At 46.7% G+C, this 21,646-nt stretch overlaps 1 protein-coding gene across 2 annotated transcripts in view; it reads left to right on the plus strand.

Annotated features, from left to right (window-relative positions):
* GALNT18 (polypeptide N-acetylgalactosaminyltransferase 18) overlaps window positions 1-21,646 on the plus strand; it is a 1,605,564-nt gene that overhangs the window by 717,750 nt on the left and 866,168 nt on the right. For both annotated transcript variants that reach the window (XM_069223602.1, XM_069223603.1), the window contains exon 3: window positions 19,008-19,174. In XM_069223602.1, the coding sequence (XP_069079703.1) occupies window positions 19,008-19,174 (167 nt within the window). The remainder of the gene's footprint in view (window positions 1-19,007; window positions 19,175-21,646) is intronic.

Here is a 21,646-nt window from a genome sequence, read left to right on the forward strand (position 1 = left end):
CATCTTTTAGTAAAGCTGATTTTAAGATTGTGAGTTTGGAAATGCCACTTTTAGAAAGTGAGCATTTTCTTGCTTAAACCATTCTGTGACTCTGCCTTGTTTGTGGATTCCCTGTCTGGGTCAGTTTGACAGTTGGGTTGTTTTTCACCTCACACCAGACAGTGACACAAAGGGAGCTGGGGTGTGATCTGCATTTCCTGATTAGCCATCTCTGCTAGGAGGGAGGGGTGGAGTGGTCACTCTCATCTGAAAGGACTGTGCCTGCCTCTGACAATGCTGTCTCCAGCCCCCTGGTGTGTGTCTGAGGCCTTGCCTGGGCAAGGCAGGATTTCACAAGAAGGTGTGAGTCCCCTTTGAAGGAAGGTGACTTCAAAGACTAAAATGGGTATAAGAAGGGCACCCAAACTTACAAACTTTAGAAACACTTCTGGAATCAAGAGGAACCTCTGCCTGGAGAAGAGCTGATCGCTGAGGAACAAGTGCTGCCCTGCCTGTGACTGTGCTTTGTGGAGCTTTCCTGCAGTGCTGCTTCTGCCTGAGTAAGAGGGCAAAGACTGGACTTTGTGTGCCTTCCATCTTGAAGAAGAAATCTCCAAGGGCTTGATGTAGAGCTTGCCTCCTGTTATTGAAGTCTCAGGGATAGCAAAGACTTCTTCCTGCCAGCACCTGGAGTCTCTGGAGAGACCCCTACTCTGCTCTGTGGTGCCCTTCCAGTTCCTGGGACCCTGAAAGGAGAGGCTGGCAGCCTAAGGACAAAAATACACGCACCGAGCACCGTGCGGAGAAAAGATCGACGCGAATCCGATCGCGGCTGAGAAAACGACGCGACGCCGGCTCCGCAGCTGAGAAACGACGCCGCAGGAAACGCGACCGGAGAATCGACGCCCGGAGCAGGAGAAACGACGCGCAGCATCGCTGACGAAGGCTGAGAGATCGCAACCAGCGCCGCGGGACTTTCGGACCGTCGCGTGGCTGGCTTTTTCAACGCGCACCGCCGTGCCGAGTTGTTTTCGACGCACATACCCGTGCAGGGTTATTTTCGACGCACACCGCCCGTGCGGGGTTATTTTTGCCGCAAACCAGGTACATTTACACGCTAGCAGTGCTAGTGTGTTGTTACAACTACCTAAAGACTCTTTTTATTTTAAACCTTTAAAAAATCATAACTTGACTTGTGTATGTTGGATTTTTGTCGTTTTGGTCTTGTTTTGTCTAGATAAATATTTCCTATTTTTCTAAACTGGTGTTGTGTCATTTTGTAGTGTTTTCATTAAGTTACTGTGTGTGTTGGTACAAATACTTTACGCCCAGCACTCTGAGGTTAAGCCTACTGCTCTGCCAAGCTACCAAGGGGGTAAGCAGGGGTTAGCTGAGGGTGATTCTCTTTTATCCTAACTAGAGTGAGGGTCCTTGCTTGAACAGGGGGTAACCTGACTGTCAACCAAAGACCCCATTTCTAACATTGGTGACCAGCGGTCGGGATTTGGACTTGTATTTGTACTTGACATACAGTAATTAAGTGTACACTACTGTTTTGATCTCAGACCACTACGTGACCACATACTACTTGTCTTGTGATTCTGCTTTTTGTTCTCTGATGTCCTCCTGGAAGTATTGATGATATTTTTGGACTTTGTTTTTTGGTTGTGAAGCCTTTGCAGAAATGGAAGTCAATTTCTGGCACCTATCTATGTATAAAAAGTGGCAGCTTAAAGCATTCTGCATGGAAAGGGGACTGGCTGTGAACAAGGAATCCAGAAGGGAGGATCTTGAGTCAGCCCTGTTTCAGGATGAATTGAAACGTTGTCAGGCAACACCACCAAATGAGTCTGAGGAGGATAACTACTCTGAGGAGGAGGACTACTCCAAAGAGGAGGGCAGTGGCCCTGAGGAGGGAACAGAAAGAGATGATAGGCTCCTAGCTCGAATCCGGAGGCTGGAAGAGCTTAAGAGGGCCGAGGAGAAGAGAGCCTTAGTCCTGGCAGAAAGGAGGAGGGACTTAGAGATTAAAAAAATGATTTATGCTTACGAGCTTAAATTGAAAGAGCTGGAAGTCATGAGGGCTGAGTCCAGCTGGAATGGTGGCAGCAACAATTGTATATCCAGTGATGCTGCAGAAGTACACATGCCCAGAGAGGTGGTGCCCTACTTGAAGGAGGGAGTTAACACACGCCAGGAGGTTCAGGGGTATGAGGTAGCTCCAGTGATGCACAGGGTCTCTGAGGTGGATTGGGGAACTGGCATGGGGAGTCATATTCCTACTGGTGGGAGGGACACTCTACTGACTCTAGTTGAGAGTGACAGGGAGAGGGGTTCCCCCCAGGTAGAAGTCCTGGTTATGGAGTGTGAAAACATCCCAGAAGAGTGTGGGTTGAGTGTCAGGGACAGTCAGGTACTGTCTCACCAGTCTCAGGAGGGTGATGTGGGGTGCTTTGTCAAAGCAGAGTCACTGGGTGGTTGGGTGAAGGGTACTTTGGTTAATTCATGTGAGGGGCTGAGTGATGTAATTGCTGGAGAGCATATGTCTAGTCCTTATTTTCCAGAGCTATGCCAACACCAGGTGGAGTGTGAGTTCTCTGACCCCAGGGAGCTTACAATGGAGGCAGACTTCTGGGTGAGTACCAGAGAGTCTGAAGAGGCATTTGGGGGTGCTCCTGAGAGGAGTGGTCTAGGTAGTTCCCAACCAGGTGAGGTAGGGAAGGATTGTAGTGTCCCAGGTAGGTCCCAGTGTAGTGGGATGGGTGAGGGACCCCATGTCCAGTCTCAGAGGAGAGGGAATGGGGATGGGTTGAGGCCCAAGGTGCCCGAGATCCGGTCCCAGGTCCTGGAGGGTTCCCTGCGGGAACCCCAGGAGGGGAGCCTAGCCTGTACCATAGGGCCATCTGTTGAGGGAGACCCCACAGTGTCAGGAGAACTTGGGGGGGCGGCTGTAGCCAGCGTCCCACCAGTTCTGGTGTCTGGCAGTACCACTCCTAGTGAGGGGTTGCAGAAGTCCAGACAGAGGGTTGAGAGGGGGTTGCGGACCCCAGTGGAGAACCTGGAGGGTCAGGGGTCAGCTCTGAGTGCAGAGCCCCCCAGGAATGACCTTGGTGAGACCATTTCTGGGCTGGGGGGAATCCAGACTCTGTCAGATGGGCAGAGGTCAGGAGACCTGCGCCAGCCAGACTCTTGTATGGCCCTTGGGGAAAGTGTTTCCCTTGTGGGGGGTAGGTGTGCCCCCCAGGAAGTCCTGGTGCGCCAGGCAATGATTCAACCGCAGGATGGTGACTCTGGGTTGGATGATCAGGTTCAGGGGGTAAACTCTGACCTGATGGGGAGTACGTGTGCTCCCAAGGAAGTCCTGGTGCGCCAGGCAGTGGTTCAACCGCAGGGTAGTGACTCTGGGTTGGATTGCCAGATTCAGGGGGTAAGCTCTGATCTGGTAGGGGGTAGGTGTGCTCCCCTGGAAGTCCTGGTGTGCCAGGCAATGGTTCAACCGCAGGGTGGTGACTCTGGGTTGAATGATCAGGTTCAGGGGGTAAACTCTGACCTGATGGGGGGTAAATGTGCTCCCAAGGAAGTCCTGGTGTGCCAGGCAGTGGTTCAACCGCAGGGTGGTGACCCTGGGTTGGATGACCAGGTTCAGAGGGTAAACTCTGACCTGGTAGGGGGTAGGTATGCCCCCCAGGAAGTCCTGGTTTGCCAGGCAGTGATCCAGTCTGTGGGTACAGACCCTGGATTGGGAGGCCAGGTTAAGGGTGTCCCCCCTGACCTGGAGGAAGGGGCTACTGCTAACAGTGCCCCTACCATGTTGTCTTCTGGGGGGGGCACTCCTAGTTGGGTGGTTCAGGACCCCAGAAGAGAGGGCAGGGGGAGGGAAGCCTCACCCCTGGCCCTGGTCCAACCTGAAGGTACAGACCCCAGGTTGGAGGATCAGTTGCAGGTTAACATCCCTGCACTGGTGGAAGAATTGTGCAGGACTGCTTCTACAAGCACCCTGACAGTTTTTGACTCTGGGGGTGCCGCTTCTGCAGGGAGGGTACAGAGCCCCAGAGGGGAGGACCAGGGTCAGGTTGTCATCCCTGACCTGGTGGAAGAGAGAGTGGTCAAAGGGTGCCAGGCACCTGGGGCTACCACCCCCCACTCTCCACAGTCACAGTGGTTAGAGAGGCCTGAGGTCGGGCTCTCAGCCCTGACAGTTGTCTGGGGCCACTGTGGCTTGCTGTCCTGGTGGACAGAGTTGCCCCTGGGGGGGGGAGGACGAGAGTCACACCCCGGGGGTGGAGTGGGCAACACCACTGTGTTGGCCCTGGTGGTACTATCTGCCCATTGCAATTCATCTGTGAGCAAAGTAAAGTTAGGTGCTGCACAGATGGTGTCTGTAGATGTGGAGAAGGGTTCCCCATGGGTTAGCTTAGTGGGCCCTGAGAGTATGGACAGAGGGATCCAACTGGAGTCAGGAAGGCGTAGAACTGGAACATGCCCCTGCTGTTGTGGGCCTGGGTCCCTGGTCTATCGCCCCAATCAGGGAAGTACATCAAGGTATTGATTGTTCTCCCCTGGCTTTAGGCTGGTAGGGGGTCGTGTTGGACTTTTGCTTATGCAGGGTCATCCCCAGTCTTTTTCGCCTCCTGCCTCCTATTTTTTTCTGACATGTTGCTGTTGGCTTTTTAACTCTGAGCACTTTACCACTGCTAACCAGTGCTAAAGTGCATATGCTCTCCTGTTTAAATTGTATGTAAGTGGTTTATCCATGATTGGCATATTTGATTTACCAGTAAGTCCCTAGTAAGGTGCACTAGAGGTGCCAGGGCCTGTAAATCAAATGCTACTAGTGGGCCTGCAGCACTGGTTGTGCCACCCACATAAGTAGCTCTGTAATCATGTCTCAGACCTGCCACTGCAGTGTCTGTGTGTGTATTCTTACACTGTAAATTCGACTTGGCAAGTGTACCCACTTGCCAGGCCTAAACCTTCCCTTTCCTTACATGTAAGGCACCCCTAAGGTAGGCCCTAGGTAGCCCCAAGGGCAGGGTGCAGTGTATGGATAAGGTAGGACATATAGTAATGTGGTTTATATGTCCTGACAAGTGAAATACTGCCAATTTCGTTTTCACTGTTGCAAGGTCTGTCTCTCTCTCATAGGATAATATGGGGGCTACCTTTAAATATGATTAAAGTGTAGATTCCCCTAGAGAGTAGATGGACATGTGGAGTTTGGGATCCCTGAACTCACAATTTAAAAATACATCTTTTAGTAAAGCTGATTTTAAGATTGTGAGTTTGGAAATGCCACTTTTAGAAAGTGAGCATTTTCTTGCTTAAACCATTCTGTGACTCTGCCTTGTTTGTGGATTCCCTGTCTGGGTCAGTTTGACAGTTGGGTTGTTTTTCACCTCACACCAGACAGTGACACAAAGGGAGCTGGGGTGTGATCTGCATTTCCTGATTAGCCATCTCTGCTAGGAGGGAGGGGTGGAGTGGTCACTCTCATCTGAAAGGACTGTGCCTGCCTCTGACAATGCTGTCTCCAGCCCCCTGGTGTGTGTCTGAGGCCTTGCCTGGGCAAGGCAGGATTTCACAAGAAGGTGTGAGTCCCCTTTGAAGGAAGGTGACTTCAAAGACTAAAATGGGTATAAGAAGGGCACCCAAACTTACAAACTTTAGAAACACTTCTGGAATCAAGAGGAACCTCTGCCTGGAGAAGAGCTGATCGCTGAGGAACAAGTGCTGCCCTGCCTGTGACTGTGCTTTGTGGAGCTTTCCTGCAGTGCTGCTTCTGCCTGAGTAAGAGGGCAAAGACTGGACTTTGTGTGCCTTCCATCTTGAAGAAGAAATCTCCAAGGGCTTGATGTAGAGCTTGCCTCCTGTTATTGAAGTCTCAGGGATAGCAAAGACTTCTTCCTGCCAGCACCTGGAGTCTCTGGAGAGACCCCTACTCTGCTCTGTGGTGCCCTTCCAGTTCCTGGGACCCTGAAAGGAGAGGCTGGCAGCCTAAGGACAAAAATACACGCACCGAGCACCGTGCGGAGAAAAGATCGACGCGAATCCGATCGCGGCTGAGAAAACGACGCGACGCCGGCTCCGCAGCTGAGAAACGACGCCGCAGGAAACGCGACCGGAGAATCGACGCCCGGAGCAGGAGAAACGACGCGCAGCATCGCTGACGAAGGCTGAGAGATCGCACATATAGTAATGTGGTTTATATGTCCTGACAAGTGAAATACTGCCAATTTCGTTTTCACTGTTGCAAGGTCTGTCTCTCTCTCATAGGATAATATGGGGGCTACCTTTAAATATGATTAAAGTGTAGATTCCCCTAGAGAGTAGATGGACATGTGGAGTTTGGGATCCCTGAACTCACAATTTAAAAATACATCTTTTAGTAAAGCTGATTTTAAGATTGTGAGTTTGGAAATGCCACTTTTAGAAAGTGAGCATTTTCTTGCTTAAACCATTCTGTGACTCTGCCTTGTTTGTGGATTCCCTGTCTGGGTCAGTTTGACAGTTGGGTTGTTTTTCACCTCACACCAGACAGTGACACAAAGGGAGCTGGGGTGTGATCTGCATTTCCTGATTAGCCATCTCTGCTAGGAGGGAGGGGTGGAGTGGTCACTCTCATCTGAAAGGATTGTGCCTGCCTCTGACAATGCTGTCTCCAGCCCCCTGGTGTGTGTCTGAGGCCTTGCCTGGGCAAGGCAGGATTTCACAAGAAGGTGTGAGTCCCCTTTGAAGGAAGGTGACTTCAAAGACTAAAATGGGTATAAGAAGGGCACCCAAACTTACAAACTTTAGAAACACTTCTGGAATCAAGAGGAACCTCTGCCTGGAGAAGAGCTGATCGCTGAGGAACAAGTGCTGCCCTGCCTGTGACTGTGCTTTGTGGAGCTTTCCTGCAGTGCTGCTTCTGCCTGAGTAAGAGGGCAAAGACTGGACTTTGTGTGCCTTCCATCTTGAAGAAGAAATCTCCAAGGGCTTGATGTAGAGCTTGCCTCCTGTTATTGAAGTCTCAGGGATAGCAAAGACTTCTTCCTGCCAGCACCTGGAGTCTCTGGAGAGACCCCTACTCTGCTCTGTGGTGCCCTTCCAGTTCCTGGGACCCTGAAAGGAGAGGCTGGCAGCCTAAGGACAAAAATACACGCACCGAGCACCGTGCGGAGAAAAGATCGACGCGAATCCGATCGCGGCTGAGAAAACGACACGACGCCGGCTCCGCAGCTGAGAAACGACGCCGCAGGAAACGCGACCGGAGAATCGACGCCCGGAGCAGGAGAAACGACGCGCAGCATCGCTGACGAAGGCTGAGAGATCGCAACCAGCGCCGCGGGACTTTCGGACCGTCGCGTGGCTGGCTTTTTCAACGCGCACCGCCGTGCCGAGTTGTTTTCGACGCACATACCCGTGCAGGGTTATTTTCGACGCACACCGCCCGTGCGGGGTTATTTTTGCCGCAAACCAGGTACATTTACACGCTAGCAGCGCTAGTGTGTTGTTACAACTACCTAAAGACTCTTTTTATTTTAAACCTTTAAAAAATCATAACTTGACTTGTGTATGTTGGATTTTTGTCGTTTTGGTCTTGTTTTGTCTAGATAAATATTTCCTATTTTTCTAAACTGGTGTTGTGTCATTTTGTAGTGTTTTCATTAAGTTACTGTGTGTGTTGGTACAAATACTTTACGCCCAGCACTCTGAGGTTAAGCCTACTGCTCTGCCAAGCTACCAAGGGGGTAAGCAGGGGTTAGCTGAGGGTGATTCTCTTTTATCCTAACTAGAGTGAGGGTCCTTGCTTGAACAGGGGGTAACCTGACTGTCAACCAAAGACCCCATTTCTAACAGATACATTTGTTGTGATGGTTATCCCACTGCCAAACTTTAAATCAGGCACTTAGTTGGACACTGCTGATCTTTTGTACAGTTGTGCATTTTGCCAGAGTCCATTTATACTGTCCTTCTAGCGGTCAAAATTTTTGAAATAGTGTCCGTAGTGACACGGTAGTTAGGTAAGAGGTAAAGAAGGAAGACGCTTTACTTCACATTCCAAAATTAACTAGACAATTAAGGAAGAAAAAAGGGATGTGAAAAAAAACAGTGGTGCAAAGGACAAAATACAACAACAATAATAATTAATCTAAATCTAAGGCTTTCTCTGAGGGATAATATTAGACCAATTAGTGGCAGGACTAGGCAGTTTTAAACAGCAGTCAATCAATCAATCAATCATAACATTTGTAAAGCGCACTATGTACCCGTCAGGGTTTCGAGGTGCTGGTGGTGGGGGGGGCATGGGGGGGTGGGTGAGCTGTTAGCGGTCGAAGAGCCAGGTCTTGAGGAGTCTCCTGAAGGCGAGGAGGTCCTGGGTCTGGCGCAGTGAGGTGGGGAGAGAGTTCCAGGTCTTGGTGGCGAGGAAGGAGAAGGATCTGCCGCCGGCGGTCTTGCTCTGGATCCTGGGGACGATGGCGAGGGCGAGATTGGCAGAGCGGAGTTGACGAGTGGGGGCGTAAAAGTTGAGTATGGAGTTGAGGTAGGTAGGTCCGGTGTTGTGTAGAGCCTTGTGAGCGTGGGTGAGGAGTTTAAAGGTGATCCTCTTGTCCACGGGGAGCCAGTGGAGGTCCTTCAGGTGAGGGGAGATGTGACATCGGCGGGGTATGTCAAGGATCAGGCGGGCGGATGCATTTTGGATACGCTGGAGTCGTTTGATGTCTTTTGTTGGGATGCCTGTGTAGAGTGCGTTGCCGTAGTCAAGTCTGCTACTGACGAGGGCTTGGGTCACCGTCTTTCTGGTTCCTGTTGGGATCCACTTGAAAATTCTGCGGAGCATTCGACGGGTGTTGAAGCAGGAAGAGGAGACGGCGCTGACCTGTTTGGACATGGTGAGGGCTGAGTCCAGGATGAAGCCGAGGTTTCTTGCGTGGCTGGCTGGGGTGGGTGGGGGTCCGAAATCGGTGGGCCACCAGGAGTCGTTCCAGGCCGAAGGGGTGCGCCCGAGGATGAGGACTTCCGTCTTGTCAGAGTTGAGCTTCAGGCGGCTGTCGTTCATCCACTCGGCGATGGCTTTTAGTCCCTCGTGGAGGTTGGTTTTGGCGGTGAGTGGGTCTTTGGTCAGGGAGAGGACGAGCTGGGTGTCGTCGGCGTAGGAGATGATGCTGAGGTGATGTTGGCGGGCCAGTTTGGCGAGGGGGGCCATGTAGACGTTGAACAACGTAGGGCTGAGGGAGGATCCTTGGGGGACGCCGCAGATGAGGTTGGTGGCTTTGGAGCGGAAAGGGGAGAGTCGGACTCTCTGGGTTCTGTCGGAGAGGAAGGATGAGATCCAGTTGAGGGCTTTATCCTGGATGCCGGCTCCATGGAGGCGGGTCAGTAGGGTGCGGTGGCAGACTGTGTCAAAAGCGGCTGATAGGTCGAGGAGGATGAGGGCCGAGCTTTCGCCGTTGTCCATTTGGGTTCTGATATCATCTGTGGCGGCGAGGAGAGCAGTCTCGGTGCTGTGGTTTCGTCTGAAACCGGATTGAGAGGGGTCTAGGATGGAGTTGTCTTCGAGGAAGTGGGCGAGCTGTGTGTTGACGATCTTCTCGATGACTTTTGCTGGAAAAGGGAGGAGAGAGATCGGTCTGAAGTTTTTGAGGTCGTTGGGGTCAGCCTTGGGTTTCTTGAGGAGGGGTTGGATTTCTGCGTGTTTCCAGCAGTCTGGGAAGGTGGCGGAGTCGAAGGAGAGGTTGATGATCTCGCGGAGTTTGGGGGCGATGATGGCGTTGGCTTTGTTGAACACGTGATGAGGGCATGGGTCCGTGGGGGAGCCTGAGTGGATGGTGTTCATGGTTGTTATTGTTTCGGTGTCGTCCACGTGGGTCCAGGCGGTGAGGCGGCAGGCGTCTGTGGAGATGTCAGGGGTGGGGTCTGGCGGCGGAGTGGCGTTGAAGCTGTCGTGGATGGTTGTGATTTTCTGGTGGAAGAAGGTGGAGAGGTCGTCGCAGAGTTTCTGGGAGGGCGGGATGTCGTTGGAGTTGGCGTTGGGGTTTGAGAGTTCCTTCACGATGCCGAAGAGTTCTTTGCAGTCGTGGGCGTTGTTGTTGATGCGTTCAGTGAAGTGGGCGCGCTTGGCGACTCGGATCCGTTGGTGGTGTTCACGGTTGGCGTTTTTGAGGGAGGCGAGGTTGTCGGGTGTGCGCTCTAAGATCCACTTCTTCTTGAGCTTCTGGCAGAGGCTTTTGGAGGCGGTCAGTTCGTCTGTGAACCAGGCTGGTTTTTTCTTTCCTTGGTTGGCGGTGGGTTTCTTGAGTGGGGCTAAGGTGTTGGCGCAGTCGAGGATCCATTGATGGAGGTTGATGGCGGCAGTGAATTTTATGATCATTTTAATCCTACCCTGTCAACAATTAGCAAATACTGCTTTTGCTCAATGTAAAATGACACTTTAGTGACACACAAGCTCTCTTTCTGTAGTTACTTTGGGTTTCTGAGTTATTTATTGGTTTTCGACTACAACACTTTTCTGTACCACAATACAAGACTCATCACAGCAGTGCCCTTTTTCCAATTTTTTTTTTTTTCCTATCACTGACTCCCTCATTTTCATAACTCTGCTGACTGAAAATATTAACACAGTTTTGGCAGAATCCCATTGGTTGCAATCCTTGTGGGGAAATTGCAATTACACTGTATGCCATCCAATAGATGTTAAAAGACATAGGGGGTTATTCTAACTTTGGAGGAGTGTTAATCCGTCCCAAAAGTGACGGTAAAGTGACGGATATACCACCAGCCGTATTACGAGTTCCATAGGATATAATGGACTCGTAATACGGCTGGTGGTAAATCCGTCACTTTTCCGTCACTTTTGGGACGAATTAACACCTCCTCCAAAGTTAGAATAACCCCCATAGAGTAGAAATTTGGTTGGAGTCAGAGTGATCATTGAGTAAATCTAGTCTATGAGGTTCTTTATTTTATAGCATGCTTCACTGTTTTAGTTTCCTCTTTCATGATTTTCTTTCCTTCTAGTCTTTTAACTCCTTCAGAAGCTAGCGATCTCCAACATTTTGATACTATGACTAAAGACAACAATTTGCTACAAGAAAGTTGTAGTGACTCGGGCCTTAAAAACTGTATATTTTACCAATCTACTACCTAAGAGTTTCTTCTAACTTGTTCTCTCCCAGAGCTTGCCCATGTGCTCCTCCATTCTACCTTCCTGCATTTTATTCACCTCCTTATTAATCAAGTTACACCATTCATGGGATGGTACTTTGTAGCAACTTATTGTTAAAAAAAAGCCCCCTTCTGTTTCCAGGTGGTCCATAACCATGCATGTGATATTGTGATGAACATCTCTAGTTAGTGGGGCTTACTTATGGCCATGTTTAATGTCAGACTCTTCTTTGTCAGGCCATATACAGCCGGTACATGCTTCCTAACTTGCTTTCTTTCAATATCTAGGCACCTTTATCTGCAAATAAAGATTAATAGACTGTAAAAGACGGTACAGGGCTATTATCTAGAAAGAGAGAAGCACTGCGACTCCATGAAGTTGCATGCTACTCCCTGAAACTACCCACCACATGAAACTGGATTTATTAGTCCCTTATAAAGAAGGGTGCTTACATTCTGATCTCTGTATGGTGCAATCTAGAGTAGTTGATAGCATGGCATAAAAGAGAACACTAATGGAGTATCCTTACCACCATGAAGATGGTTCATTTGCCAGATTTAAAAACAGTTGGACCATAGGTGTTGCCATGGTGAAGACTGCTCTATCTCTGCCATGGTTAAATTTCTCTGGTGGCCCAATGGACTAAGGACATCCAGAGGCTGACCTCTATGTTCACTTACCTAACTTAGATGGTCAGACATATCTCATCATTTTCATTGCCCGTCACCTCTAGGAAAACCCTGCCAGGAAAGGGCAGTGAAGACTCTCTAATGCACCCCTCACTATGGGACCTACCTCCCATGGCTGGGGAAGATATTTTCTTAATTTTCAAAAAGAAAATCCCACTTTGGGATTGTTTTTTGGTAATAAAAACAAAATAAGTTTGACGGATGGCTCTGCCATGTTTACAGAGCAGTGCGCCAAATTTAAAAAGCATTGAGAGGAACTGCTGTGACAGTGATTCCTGCCAATACTTTAGAAATGACTGGCGGAGGCGTCGGCGGCGTGGTGTTCATTTCTAAATTTGTCAAGTGGAGTAGTCTCGGCCTGGCAGATGTTAGTTTCTCCACCAGGCCAATGGAGATTGATTTGCCCGCCCTAAGTTGTGTGACATTTAAGTTGTTTAGAACATTGAAAGAAAGTTGGTTATTAGCTGAGAGGGGTGGAAGCCCCACTCAAATATTAAACACAATCCTTGTCAGGGTGAACCACAAAAGTCACTAAATTAACCTGTGTTTAACCCTCTGGTAGCTTGGCACAAAGCAGTCAGACTTACCGTAGAGGCAAAATGTAAAAGCAAGGGAAAACACAACATAAGAAATATCCCAAGCCAACTTAGAAAAGTAGAGTTCATTTTAATAAGTAAATTGACACCAAATAAATAAAATCCAAAAAGTAGATCCGGAGATATGTAATTTCAAAGTTTTAAGTAAAAGTAGTGGAAAAATATAACAAAGTGCCAACTCTGATTGTCTGATTGTGCCAGACCAAGACAACATTACAAGTTCACGTCAACCGCAATGCAGTGCTGGCCTAGTGTGCCCTGTTTAAATTTATATCTGGTTGAACTTGGTGCTGAAATGCAAAGTCCTGGGTCATGCTGCATCGAGATGGTTCTGATGAGGCCCCGATCCGGAGCTGTGGGCTGATTCAATGCAAAGTCCTGCATCAAGTTTATTGCACTGAGTTGGTTCCCATTAGGTTGCTGATCAGGAACTGTGAGGTGCTGCTATGCAAGGTACCTTGTCAAGTTGCATAGGGATGTATCACTTCTGATGGGGCGGCTGATCAAGAGCTGCGAGGTGCTGCGTTGCGAGGTCCTGCATCAAATTGCATCATGCTGCATTGGTCCAAATGAACCTGCAGATCAGAAGCAGTGAGATGCTGCAGTGCAAAGTTTTGCAGCAAGATGTGTTGTGCTGCATTACGCTGTGTCAGTTCAGATGAGCCAGTTGATCAGAAGCTGCAAGGTGCTGCAATGTGAGGTTGTGCATTTAATTGCATTGTGCGGTGGCAATTTTGAGGAAACCCTCTGTTGGACAAGGAAGAACACACCTTGAAGCCAGTTGAGGGTCCAAGACCTGGAGGGCACCTCTTGTGGATCAGGACTCACTTCAGAAGAGGCCAACAGCAGGGCACAGGAAGTTCCTGTTGGGTCTGATCAGTTGGGCAGATGCAGGACAGGCCTCTGGAGCTAGTTGTGTACCTATAGCTCACACAGGAAGCCTTGAGTCACTCTGGTGGTCCTGAGTTCAAGGAACAGGTCCACTCTTCCTTACTCAGGCAGGAGGACAGCAGGGCAGTTCTTTCAGCAGCAGGGCAGCAGTGCAGTCCTTTCAGCAGCAGGGCAGCAGAGCAGCCCATCTTCTGAATCGTCTACAGATCCATAAGTGATGAGTGGCTGAGAAGATCCATTATGTATAACTGGTGCTAGCTTTTGAAAGGGGTGATTCCCTATAATACCCCCACATCTGGTTCCGGAATGTCCTTCCCTTCCTATCTGCTCCCAAATGTACTTTATCACTCATTAAGTGTAATAAGGTAACCCAATATCATCCTATGGGAGAGGAAGGCCTTGCAAAAGTGAAAAATTAGTTTAGGTGTTTTGCACTACCAGGACAAGTAAAACTTAAATATGCATGTCCTACTTTTTCAATACAGTGCATCCTGCCATATGAGCCTTTATGGTACATTTTAGGGGTGACTTATAAATATTAAAAAGGAATATTAGGGCCCAGCAAAAGGTTTGTTTGCCAGGTTGAAAATTGCAGTATACAACATGTTTTTTAAAAGGCTACTTTAGTGGATGGCATAAATTGTGCTGCAGGCCCACTAGTAGCATTTAATTTACAGACCCTGGATAAACAGAGTGCCCTTTACAAGGGGCATACAAGTAAATTAAATTTGCCAAGTAGGTGTAAGCCTTTTGTACCATGTTTTAGGGAGAGAGAACAAGCAAGTTAGCATGGTTTAGCAGTGCTAAAGTGCACAGAGTCCTAAGGCCAACAAAAACGAATTCAGCAAATCAGGAAGGGTGAAAGCAAGAAGTTTGGGCGACTGCCACCTTAGGGTGTCAAGTCTAACAAGTACCTTGCCCTTTTTGCCTATTTTGCCTTACAGTACCACCTTGTGTTAAGTCACCATTGCAGAATGACTGTGTGTCAAACACTGCACATGCTTGGATTTATACCAGATATAAATGATCCACACCTTCTAATTTCACTGACGTTCTTTGTTTTTTAAAGTGCTAGTGAAGACAGGCAAAAACTGGCCTGATTAAAATCAGAACTGCTATACTCTGCTAAGGGTTCTTATTTCCAATGACTACCCTGAGGAAAATAACCTGGGAGTATGGTGAGTGGACTAAATGGCCGGCTTTACCACTCAGTACCTAGGATAGTGATTTTTTAACTATTTTGTTTGCCTCTAATTAGAACCCACGTGATAAAATGTACTCAGTCATCAAAAGGTGGGTTGGAAAACTTACTGAAATACGTTTTAAGTGACCACCTATACATTTTGCAGCTCAGGTAAAAGTGATGACTTGAAATTATTTTTAAAATGTGTCTTGTGAAAGGTCGATTTGACATTTGGATGCTCAGAGGCATAGCTTCAGGGAGGGTGTTTGGGGTGTTACACCTTCCAAATATATATATCATGCAGTAAATAGTTGGGAACAGGTGCTTTCAGTCAGGAACTGTTAGAAATGGGGTCTCTAGATGGCAGCGATTTGCACCCTGTCCAAGTAGGGACCCTCCCTCTACACAGGGCAAGGGAACCACACAGCTAAGATGACCCCTGCTCAGCCCCTTTTTAGCTTGAACGAGTAGTCAGGCTTATCTCAGAGGCAATATGTAAAGTATTTCTACCCACACAATAACACAGTGAAAACACCACAAAAGTACACCACACCAGTTTAGAAAAATAGCCAATATGTATACAAACAAAACAAGACCAAAACGACCAAAATCCATGCACAAATAAAGATTCGAATATTCAAAAATTAAGGCCCCCATTATAACCCTGGGTCATGTTCGCAGTCGGACCGCCGACAAAGTCGTGGTCCAACCACAACATTACGACTGTGGTGGAGCCGCTATGGTTGGATCACCGACACCGCCAGATTGCCGCCACCAGACAGCCTCACAGTCTCAATGGTTGTAATCCTCCAGGACAGCACTGCTTGCAGTGCTGCCCTGGGGATTACGAGTCCCCTTTTCACCAGCCTTGGCATGGGCAGTGCCGGGGCCCCATGGACAGCCATGTCGCACTGCCACCACACCGCCACATTGGCGGCGGCACCGTTACGAGGCAGCATCAATGTTAAAGCCCTGTTTCCGCCTGCTGGCCCAGCGATGAACCCTTAATTGAGCAGGCGCTGTTCAGGCCGCACAGGCTGCCTGATGCAGTGCGAGGTTGGCGGGGGCTAAATCTTAGTATAGCACTTAGAAACACATTATGTCCAATGGGGTTATCAAAGCATCTTGGCAGAGTTGCTTCCAACAGTCTGACGCCGCTCGTGAGGAAGTGCAGGCTAGTCAGGGAGTCACACGGACCCCAGGTACAGTACCTTGGAAAACAATGAGGAAACAAAGAGGTTGCATGGAGTTGGGGAGTTGAGGCGTCGCTGGAGCTGGTGTAGCATTGGTTCCTTACTGCTGCTGGGGAGGTGAGAAGTCGGTTCCTTTGGTTGCAGGGGAGGTAATGCAGCATTGGTGGTGAGACAAAAGTTCCTTACAACAAGGCAGGGTCGATGAATCCAGCAGGTCAAGATGCAAGGTGTCGACTTCACGGTGTCGCAATCACACCATGGAGCCACAGGTGCTGCAGCACAGTCAATCGGGTGTCATTGACGTCAGTGACATGGCACTCAGGGCTTATGCTGTGGCAGGGCTTTGGGGGCACTGCGGTGGCGTTGAGCCTGTATTGCAGGTTGCAGTAGTTGCACTCAGTGGGGCCCACAGCTCCAGTGCAAGTGGCGGGCACAGAGTCAAAGAGCGGCACCAGTTCTGAAGTCACTCTAGAGACAATGTGCTTAGCTTCTTCTTGGATGCCCCAGCGCTCACTTCCAAGGGCCCAGGAACTGTATTTGGCACCACTTGGCAAGTCAGGACTTTCAGCAAGAGAGCCCTGGCGCTGGGAAGTGAAGTCTATGATGACCCAGAGACTTTTTAACAGGAGGCAAGTTCAGTGCAAGCCTTGGAGAATCTTGGAATGCAGGATGTAGAAAGCGAAGCCCAGTCCTTTCACTCGTAGGAGAGAAGCAGCATGCAATAGGCCAGCACTACAAAGCAACAGGTAGAGTGGCCGTCCTTGGTACAGCATCCAGCTCCTCTTCCTGGCAGAATGGCTTCAGTTCAGAAGTGGTCTAACTACGTAGTGTCAGAGGTCCTGTACTTAGACCCATTTCTGTCTTTGAACTAGGCAAACCTCATAGAGAAGTATTCGTAGTGCACAAGACCCTACCTTCCTGGTCCTGGCCCCAGACACACTCCAGGGGTCGGAAAATGCTTTGTGTAAAGACAGGCAGAGCCCTATTCAGGTGAAAGTGTCAGCTCCTCCTACCACTCTAGCTCAGGAAGACCCATTAGCCTGGTGATGGGCTATCAGGATATGCAGGGCACACCTCAGCTCTCTGTGTGACTGTCTTGAGTGAATGCACAAACAGCCCAACTGTCATCCTGACCCAGACGTGTATTCCACAGAAAGGCAGAGGCACAGAACAGTTAAGCAAGAAAATGCCCTTTTTCTGAAAGTGGCATTTTTTAACCAACAATTCAACAAACAACTGCACCAAAAGATGTATTTTGAAATTGTGAGACCCCAAACTCCAGATCTCTATGTTACATTACACTTAAAAGATATTTAAAGGCAATTCCCATGTTACTCAATGGGAGAGATAGGACTTGCAGTAGTGAAAACTGTATTTATTGGTATTTCACTATCAGGACATGTAAAACACACCAGTACTTGTTCTACCTTTTAAATGCACTGCACCCTGCCCATGGGACTGCCTTGGGCCTACCTTAGGGGTGACTTACATGTAATAACAGGGAAGGGTTGGGCCTGGCGAGAAGGTGTACTTGCCAGGTCGACAAGGCAGTTTAAAACTGCACACACAAGTACCGCAATGGCAGGCCTGAGACGTGTTTTCAGAGCTATGGGTGGCACACTCAGTGCTGCAGGCTCACTCGTAGCATTTGATTTATAGGCCCTGGGCACATATAGTGCATTTTACTAGGGACTTACTAGTAAATATGATATGCCATTCATGGATAGACCAATCACCTATACAGTTTAGACAGAGAGCCTTGCACATTAGCACTGTTCAGCAGTGGTAAATTGCCCAGAGTCCTAAAGACAGCAAAAACAGAATTCAGCACAGGATCAAAACCAGGAGGTCAGAAGCAAAATGCCAGGGGAAACCATGCCAAGAGCTGACAGGTCTAACAGGTACGTTGAGGTGTCTGTAAGATAGGATTTTTACATGCACAAACTAAAACCCACACATACTCACTCTGCTCTCTGCTTTGAAGTTCCTAAACTTTTTTGCCTATTTTACAAATTATTTTGTTATTTTGTTTAAGTACAACAGACAATCTGCACTGTCCAGTGCCCATTAAGCCCACTCATGTCCTCCTGTCCTCCTTCTCAGATAATGTATGCTTTCAAGATTTTCCAGCATGATTGTTGGGAAATCTGACGCTCATTCCCCCCCAAAAAAAATCTTACTGACCAAGCAACGTCCCTGTGGCTGCTGTTGAGTTGCTTCTAGAAGTCTGATAGCCTTTTCCAGCATCCTGATACTTTTGTGTAGATGTTGCTGGAGCGTGGGAATCAATTTAATATTGGTTTACAAAGTCAGGTTTACCATTTCATCAGTAACTCCCGTGCCATGGACTGACAGACCTTGTTCATAAGTGAGATTAACCAGGAGCTGTACATCAATCAGTCATCACAATTTCAGTTATTATTTTTTAGTCAATGATGAGTATTGGTGTGAGTTCAATACCTTAATTTATAAATCTTTTAGTAGATTATGGGCCTGATTTAGATCCTGGCGGAGGGAGTTACCCCATCACAAAAATCCTGGATATCCCGTCCGTGGTATAACAATCCCATTATTTCCTATGGGGATCATAATACAGTGGACTTAATATTTGACACATTTGTGCCTGTGTATTCCCTCCGCCAGGATCTAAATCAGGCTATAAAACTTTATTGAATATGAACAAGTAATTATCAATCAATTAGTAAATCAATACGATGAGACAGAATCAAGGCAAATGCATCAAACACCTTCCAAAACGGAGAAGTCCTTAGTTAAATGGGTATTGGGATACAAGAAAAAAGCGTCAGCTAAAATGAATAAAGATCTCCAATAGAGAGGTTAAAGCATAAAGCTTCAGAATGAAATCTCAATCATTCTTTAAGGCAGAACTTCCCATAAACAAATGTTCATGAAACTAAAAAGAGTATCTGAGTAGCAAACATAGGGGCAGAAAGTGAATGTGCGTGCAGATAGAGTCTGGCTAAAAAGGTATGGGAAAGTGTGTGTGTCTACATAAGGAACACACACTAATGAAAAATGCCAAATCTAAACTTTTGCAACATGTGTCATCTTCTTTTCCATGTAATATTTCACATTCCTAACCTAGGTCCAGTTTGCAAACTGTAATATCAGCATTTTCAATCCTAATATATATAAATGTTTCTGCCTACTGCTTTTCACTTGAATTAAAGCATTGCATTTTCATCTAAGGCCTGCATGTTAATTCTACATGTTATTGCATTAATTTTAAATATTTTAACATGCTCCCTCAATGTCATTTGTTCTGTAGACAACAAATTACATATCTGTGCCTGTTTTTCTTTTATCTAGATGCAAAAACCTCACATATCCAGAAAATCTTCCTCAGGTCAGTGTGGTCTTCATATTCGTCAACGAAGCTCTCTCAGTAATTCTCCGATCTATTCATTCTGCCATTGACCGGACGCCTCCTCATCTGTTGAAGGAAATTGTATTAGTTGATGACAACAGCAGTAATGGTGAGTCATTCTTTAAAGAGCCCTGTGTCCCTAATTCCCATGACACTCGATTGTAATAATAAAAACATTTTTAAAGCTTTCATTTTGTGTGAGTGATTTCACAGCTGCAGTCTGGATGCAATATGCTTATTAAAGGAATTAGTTTTAACCGTGGCATGAATGTGTTCCTGGCCCTTTCCTAGGCTGGATGTTAATCCTAAAAGTGATTTATGCTTGCACTGTTTTCCAGTGTTGTTATCCTGCATAGTGGACGTGATCACGATCACCACTAGTGAGAAATGAAAATTTCAATAGTATGTAAAGTCGTTTGTCTGTATAGGTGGTAAACCATTAAAAAAAAAAAAAACACTCTAAATGTTTTATTCACTGAACATGTCATGCAAAGCACCGTAGTACGATTATTAAAACGAAGCAGCTCCTGAATTGAAATCTTAACATAGACATCTGCTTTATGCAGGTGTTGAGTAGTTGATTCTGTATCTTTGGATGCCAAATAATGGTGAACTGAGTTCAAACTAAGAACAAATTCTGGCGAGGTCAACAGCTTTGACTTTAGCTAACAAACTATTGGCTTTGCCAATGCTTGTTTTGTTTGAATGAGTATTTTATAGGTTTATAAAAAGTATCCAAAGATGGCTACGGATGCACAGGTTGCAATCTTTGGTTTTATAACCCATTTAAATGTGGGCAGTGCCTGCAGCGCCCATGCAGGAGGTGGTGCACTGTAAGTACTAGCAAGAACTCGGTGGCCCTGGAGCAGTGACTGGGGAGCTGCAAGACTCCTACAAAATTAAAAGAAATAACAAAAGAAAATTGAATAATTAAGATAAAAAAGGACACATTTGCCCAGCATTCTGTGGGCTTGAAGATGTCTACGTTTTTTTAAGATGTGCAGATTTGCAGAAGCTAAATGCAGTCACTCACACTAAGAGGAGCCATTAGTTGAAATTAGCTGACCTATTTCTGTATTCTGTGTTCTCTGGTGGGCAGCAGCAAAAATAAATAAATCAACAGCCTAGTGGATGAATCTGGCTGAGTAAAAGCTCCTATGTGTCTATATACATATGTGTATGTCTCTATTAGGAGGATCTTTAAAAACACAAAATGTCCAGCATTGTAAAAGCCAACAGGTCTGGAGTTTAATGGCAGCATTTTGGCGTTGTCAATCCTTGTTTTGTTTTGTCATGGTTTTTTCTACACCTTTATTCCTGGGAAAGCTAAGCCCTGTCAATCTAAAAAAAAAAAAAAACATTGAATTAAAGCAAAGTTATTTTTTGGTTTAAAAAGTCCAACATTGCAATATTAGTCCATAACAATGAAGAGAAGTACTTAGGCCCATATTTATACTTTTTTAGCGCTGCATTTGCACCGTCTTTTGACGCAAAAGCGGCGCAAACTTACAAAATACAATTGTATTTTGTAAGTTTGTGCTGATTTTGCGTAAAAAAATAACACAAATGCAGCACTAAAAAAGTATAAATATGGGCCTTAGTCTCTCTATGTGGTCCTTGTGAAAAGTCACAATGCCATCACTCACAGTGAAGATAACCGGTGGTTGGATTTGGCTTATCCATTGCTCCATGCTGTATGCGGTAGTAAGTGGAAGAACAATGTGAATGATACATTAATAAGACCAGTGGATGAAGAGGGCTGGCTGTAAGTCACTACAACAAATAAGTATATTATACATATAACTTTAGTTAAATCAAAAGGTCATACCTGTCATTACAGGCCTAAAATGATCATTTCGTCAGGAATCTGGATTCCTGAGCATGGCTTCAAGGAACTCTTTGCAGCGGTTCCTGCGTGTGCCAATCATATGTTTACATTTTGTCTGTTAAGATTCTGAAATGTGTGGTTAAAATAACAAATGAAAACAAATAAGCATGCATTGTATTTGATGTGACCTAACTAACATACAAAAATCAGAAAAAATTATTGCAGTGAATGGAACAAGCTGTAGCCAATAGATTGTGTTTCAGTATTACGCCTTGGTTCATAATCCTGCTTTGTTCTACTTAAAAAAACAAATATTGAATCAATAGCACAGTTTTGATTTGTGACACAGGAAAAAGAAACCTGATAACTGTATCCTGTTGGCCTATATGAAGTCGAATGTGAGATTATTTACATGGGAGGATGGCAGATTGCTTAGATGGAAGCTTTTGAAATTATTCAGATTTTACAGATGGCTCATAGTGAAGGCCTTCTGATTTTAAACCTTCATTAGCAGCATGAAATTAATGTATTTCAATTTCCGGGTTTGATTCTTGACAGTCTTTTTTTCTAATCAATAATTGATTTGGCGTTTTTTCATAATTCTTACTGTCCCCGGTTTGCTCATTTGTTTATTATAATGAGTAAATCTTTCTTTTAACGTTTACTAAGTGTGAGGATTGTTGCGTTTTCTATAGTTTGGTTGTGTGACCTTTCTGTGTATTACACTTGCAAAACTGTCTTGAAACCTGTCAG

The sequence above is a fragment of the Pleurodeles waltl genome, chromosome 3_1, assembly GCF_031143425.1.
Source record: "Pleurodeles waltl isolate 20211129_DDA chromosome 3_1, aPleWal1.hap1.20221129, whole genome shotgun sequence".
NCBI lineage: Eukaryota > Metazoa > Chordata > Amphibia > Caudata > Salamandridae > Pleurodeles > Pleurodeles waltl.